The sequence below is a fragment of the Gekko japonicus genome, unplaced genomic scaffold, assembly GCF_001447785.1.
Source record: "Gekko japonicus isolate JY-2015 unplaced genomic scaffold, Gekko_japonicus_V1.1 scaffold248, whole genome shotgun sequence".
NCBI lineage: Eukaryota > Metazoa > Chordata > Lepidosauria > Squamata > Gekkonidae > Gekko > Gekko japonicus.
This window is the reverse complement of record NW_015169782.1, coordinates 72,196-77,914: the sequence shown is the minus strand read 5'-3', so window position 1 is coordinate 77,914 and position 5,719 is coordinate 72,196. Positions and strand designations below refer to the sequence as shown.

At 50.4% G+C, this 5,719-nt stretch overlaps 1 protein-coding gene across 1 annotated transcript in view; it reads right to left on the bottom strand.

Moving 5' to 3' along the window:
* STX5 (syntaxin 5) overlaps positions 1–5,719 on the bottom strand; it is a 28,066-nt gene that overhangs the window by 10,775 nt on the left and 11,572 nt on the right. Inside the window, exons 2-6 of the mRNA XM_015416813.1 lie at positions 4,883–5,105; positions 2,593–2,663; positions 1,781–1,836; positions 419–489; positions 53–169 (exon numbers count right to left, since the gene is read on the bottom strand). Coding sequence (XP_015272299.1) covers positions 53–169; positions 419–489; positions 1,781–1,836; positions 2,593–2,663; positions 4,883–5,086 — 519 coding nt within the window. The 5' untranslated portion in view covers positions 5,087–5,105. The remainder of the gene's footprint in view (positions 1–52; positions 170–418; positions 490–1,780; positions 1,837–2,592; positions 2,664–4,882; positions 5,106–5,719) is intronic.

Here is a 5,719-nt window from a genome sequence, read left to right as displayed (position 1 = left end):
GTGCTGTGTAGGAAACCCCCCCCCCAAATTCCTGAATTTCCTCCAGTCTGACCTGCAGCGACACCACCACGGTGTTCGAGTGGGTCTGCACGTGACGCCCGCTCTGGCTGCCTTTGGCCTTCACAAACTCCTGCAGCTGTGCGATTTGCTTGTTCAGGCTGTTGATGTCCTGTGCGGGGAGAAATAAACCGCCTAAGGAGGGAGACCAGGAAGGAACTTGACACAGAGGTCCTTAATAGAACATTTCCCCCCTCCCGTGTGGCTGGCTCTAACATGTTCTCCGCTGCTTTCCGGTGGCTTACAATTTACAGCTTGCTTTTCTTACAAGCAGGAAGATTTTAACAAAAGGATGGGAGCGGTGGAGCAACGGGACCATTTCCCTGCCGTTCTGCAGACTGCCCCAGAGCGATTCTCTCACCTGTTTGACGATATAGGTCAGCTCCTCGATCTCTACCGCCTTGTCATCGAACAGGGATTTCCGCTTGGCCACTGAAAACACAGAGTCGGAGCTTCGATGATGAAGCCCTCCTTAACCCCTGCCCAAGCCCTGCCCTTTCTCTAATTCCAGCTTCGATATTAAGACTAAAGACCCTGCGAGGCAGGGCTGCCGCCACACTCTTGGGGGAGGTCTTATAAGGGACCCGGCACACTGCTGATTTCAAGCCATCAAATCAGAGTAGCAGCCATCCCACCCACCCCCCAACCTCAAACGGAGAGCATTATCTGCCACATAAGCCCTATCGAGGGAAGCAGCTGTCTCAAAGGACTGCCTAACAACAATCTGATCGTGGGTCTTCAGTGCCCAAACCACAAACTCTGCCCACTGCTGCGCTGAAAGTACAGAGAATATGGAGTGTAAAGCAAGTTCCATGGAATTGATCAATGATACCTATTTATTATGATATGGCATGCTGGGGCAACTTTGCTTTTATTTATTCAGAACATTTACTAGCCGCCTTTCTACCTCGCAGAACACGGCAGCCCACGAGGCAAACAGAACGACCAATACAAAAAGAAACACATAAACGGCCGCATTTTAAAATCTCGGTGAGGACTGCCAATAAATAAAGACTGAAGGAGCCAAATGCAGCCCTCAATAAAACTGGCTTCAACTGCCTCCTGAAGAGCAGAAGTGAAGTTTGGCCTTTGACAGCCAAAGCCCCAAGAGAGCCACTGCCCATCGGAGGAAGAAGAAGAAGAGATTGGACTTATACCCCGCCTTTCACTACCCAAAGGAGTCTCAGAGCGGCTTACAAACTCCTTTCCCTTCCCCTCCCCACAACAGACACCCTGTGAGGTGGGTGGGGCTGAGAGAGCTCTTGACAGAAACTGCTCTTTTTCAAGGACAGCTCTGATAGAACTACGGCTTGCCCAAGGTCATCCAGTAGCTGCAAGAGGGGGGGAGTGGGGAATCAAACCCGGTTCTCCCAGATTAGAGTCCGCGCACTTAACCACTACACCAGGAGACAGGACTGCGCTAGATGCCGGATGAATGCATTTTTAAATCAAAGCTGTTGTGTCACTGAATTTAAAAGCCTCTTCTTCGAAAAGTTTTTTAAGTGGGGGCAAACTAGAGTTTCAGGTAGGGTGGAGCACCTATTAGCCCCTCCCTAGCTGTGGCCTCAATCCACAAACAAGCACCAGGTACTCTGCTCAGACTAATATTCACCCTCCCACGGACATTTTCATAAAGCAGCACTGAAGGCCGGCCGAGGAACGCCCCGTTTCAGAGGGCTTCCTCATTCTCTTCCGCCTCATCCAGCCCTCCCCAAATACTCACGGATTGTTAATTTCTCCAGCTTGGCAAATGTGTTGCTGAGGTCCTTCCCAATGCGCCTGAGAAGCACAAGCAGTCACGAGTCAACCACAAGGGCAGTGCTCACACAACTTCTACCAATTTTGTGTTAGTTTCATCATTTGTTTTCAAAACAGAATTCAGAACTGCCAATACGCCTGGCTTTAAAACAATTCATCCCAAGCACGGTTGAGTTCTCTTGTCTGCAGAAGATATGCGGAGTCAAAAAATCCAAGAACATATCCTGCCTCCGCTAATGATGCGAAAGAGATGAAAAGCCGCGATGACCACCTCCCCCCAACAATTCTATTCACTGAACCATAATGTTCTAAACCAGGGTTGGGGTGGCAAGGAAAGGCATTTTAATTCAAGTGTGCCTCCCCGTGGGGTGAATTATGCAACCCTCCTAATTTGGATTACTGAACACAGGATTTGTTAGTGCAAAATTCCAGCAACACCCACAATGATGACAGAAGTTGAGGGGTTTTTTTTGGGGGGGAGGGTTGTTTGGGCATGGTAGACCTTGGCATCAGCAGGATTTCTGGCAGCCCCCACAGTGCCCCACACAGTGAGTCCCTCTGCTCACCCCAATCAGACCTAGCCCAGGCACTGTATGGAAACAGAGAGCACGAGCTGACCAATGTCGGAGGGTAACAGCCAGACTTTGCTGAGCCACAGAGCTGTGCTTGCGCCTGGTTGTGCACAGGGAGAAGCTAGACAGCTCTTGTAGGGTATCCCACCCGACCTCATCTCTTACTGTCTCCCCTGCTGGACCACCTCTGCGCAGCAAAACTCACTTGGCCATGAGAGTGAATTCGCTTCTTTGCCGTACAGCGTTCAACATTGGTTTGTTCAGCTGAAGCCCATTCTGAAAAGACGGGACAGGGATAACCATTAGCATATTAGATGCAAGAAGTCAGAGGATGGAGGGAACGCCCCAACTACCCTATTGTTGCTGGACAGAGGACAAGACCTAGTGGGAGAACGTAAGCAGAAAGACCCAAGTGCGATCCCCAGTGCTGCCAGTTAAAGGACCTCCGGGAGCTGATGTGGGCAAAGAACATTCCTCCATCTGAGAGGCTGCAGCACTGCCAGGGCAATACCACAGCTCTAGCTCGGTCGAAGGCAGCTTCAAGTGCTCACATTGGGCCAACTTCTTCTGTGGGTAGCAATATGCATGTTTTTAAAGAAAATGTGTCTCTCTGTTCACTAAGCAAAATGCCAGTCAGCCTTATATATGAATGTATTTGGGCGGATCCTATTCCTATTGTACCCTCCAGTGAGCAAAGCTAGAAATCTTCCTCCAACTTCAGTGGCTCTTCCTCCAATGGAAGAACCACTTAAGTGGGGAAAAGGCTGGATCCATACCATTGTGTTTTTACCTTGCTTCTCAGCCAAAACCCATGCATCTGTTTTGCTCATCACAATGTCTTCTTAGAATGTTTTCGGTGGCTCACCAGCCTTTTCAGACACGGCTCCATTCTTGTGTGATCTCTGCCCTCTCTCACACACAGGAAGCTGCCTTCTATTGAGCAGGTGGGTCTACGGCCCAGTGCCGGAGCATCTACTTTGCACGCAGAAGGCCTCAGATTCAACCGCTCGCACCTGCCATTAAAAGGATCAGGTGATATCAAAGACCTTTACCTGAGACCCTGGTGAGCTGCTGCCTGTCCAAGTAGAAAAGACCTGAAGGCAGCTTCATGTGTGTTGTGTGTTAGTCAGACTGTTGGTCCATCCGGGCAGTCTTGTCTACTTTGGCAGGCAGCAGCTCTCCATGGTCTCAAGCAGAGGTCTTTCACATCCTCTGCTATCTGATCCTTCCCTTTGAAGATGTGGGGGAACGAACCTGGGACCGGCATACAAAGCAGAGATCTACGGCTGAACCACGACTCCTCCCCACAGTCCAAAACTGATCTCCACTGCCAACCTTAAGGAAAGCATGCAAGGGTATTGATTCAAGAGGGTTTTCTGTTCTGGATGTTGGCAGGTAGCAGGTGTGCCCGCTCATTAATAGGCTTTAATTGTTTATTACAGCTTTTTAAATAATTCATGATATGATTTTAAAAATCTGTTCCTGAAAGCTGCCTTGGATCTTCCGTTTTTTTGTTTGTTTTTTTGTTTGTTTGTGGGGGGGGAGAACAGGCAGGAAGTCTGGTCCTGAAGCCACTCACAGTGACTGAAATCCAAAACAAATGTTACCTGCAACTCAGTACAAAATGCTCCTGGGAAAGGTGGTCCCAAAAGAGACAAGACTGAGTTTAGGTTCAATAGCCGCAGTGACGACATCTGATAGTTAAAGAGATGGGGTGCTCAGCTAGAACTGGGTCCAAGCCTGAAGGAGGGGGGGGCCTGGTGGCTGCCTCCTCTTCCTCCGATGGCCTCAGCAGTGGCAGTCAGAGCTAAATCCAGCCACAATGGGAGAGTGCTGACCAAATATAGCATCCTGGCTACGGCCCTCCAGACACTCAGATAGAAAGTTCCTCCCAGCTCTGCTTTACGAGAGCCTTTTGAATGGAGGCGGCAGCTTAAATAGCCCAGACTAGCCTGAACTCATCACAGCTTGGAAGCTAAGCCAGGCTGACCACAGTCAGCACTTGGATGGGAGACCACCAAGGAAGCCTGGAGTCACTATGCAGAGGAAGGCGATAGCAAGCCACCTCTGTTTTGTCTCTTGCCTTCAAGACCCCATAAGGCGGAATTTCATGGGGTCCCCATAAGCTGGGTTGTGATTTGATGTCACTTTGTTATTAGTTGTAGTATTTAAATGGAGATTGCAAAACTGCCCCTATGGCCTTCGGCGTCCAAAGCTTATGCTCTGCCGGTGCAGCCTGAGTAACTTCACCCCAGCCAATGCCCCAGTGCAAAAGGTATTTCCTTTTCTCTTTTGCATCTCCAGCATTTCTTGGCCAATGCTGGGATGTGAATGTGAAATACGGGACAGGGCCTATCACAGCGCTTGGTTGACAGTGGTTTTGGTCAGACCCAGGTCCGGAGCTACAGAAGCAGCCGAAGTGTGGCACTGACCCCAAAGTTTGCACGGGCCAGGGCAATGGCACACCACGCAGGCTGCCCCCAAGCGACACTCACCTGTCTGCTTTGCAAGGACTTGCAGGCGGAGAGGAACTCCTGGGTGCGATCTTGACACGACATGGTGTCCAGCTGGAGCGGAGGCGGTGCTGCTGCAGCTGCAGCTGGGGCAGTGGTGAGCGGGGGCAGAACTTGCGTCTGGGAAGGCCCCAGGTAAACGCCTTGCTCGGTGTTTCTAGAGCCGTGTCGTTTCCTCGTATTCATGGAGGCACATAACCTGGTGCTTGGAGGGAAAAGGAAAGTGGGCGGTCAGCACCCAGCAATGGAAACACCATCTTCTAATCTGGTCTCAACAGACCAGGTGCTCAACCCCCTTTCCCGCCTGTTCAAAACGCCAGGATGGCTGCTGGCTAGCTAACCTGCTCGTTAGGCTCAGGAGGACGGATTGATGGTTGGACAATGCAAGCTTGGAATGAGAGTGAGAACATAAGAACATAAGAGACGCCAAAGTTGGATCAGGCCAAAGGCCCATCCAGTCCAACACTCTGTCACACAGTGGCCAAAAATACCAGGTGCCATCAGGAGGTCCACCAGTGGGGCCAGAACATTAGAAGCCCTCCCACTGTTGACCCCCCCCCCAAGCACCAAGAAGCAGAGCATCACTTGGCCCCAGAGTTCTATCTATTACCTTGTGGTTAATAGCCATTATCTAATTCCCTTTTGAAGCCGTCCATGCTTGTAGCCGCCACCACTTCCTGTGGCAGTGAATTCCAAGTGTTAATCAGTCTTTGGGTGAAGAAGTACTTCCTTTTATCCGTTCTAACCTGATCGCTCAGCAATTTCATTGAGTGCCCACGAATTCTTGTATTGTGAGAAAGGGAGAAAAGTACCACTTTC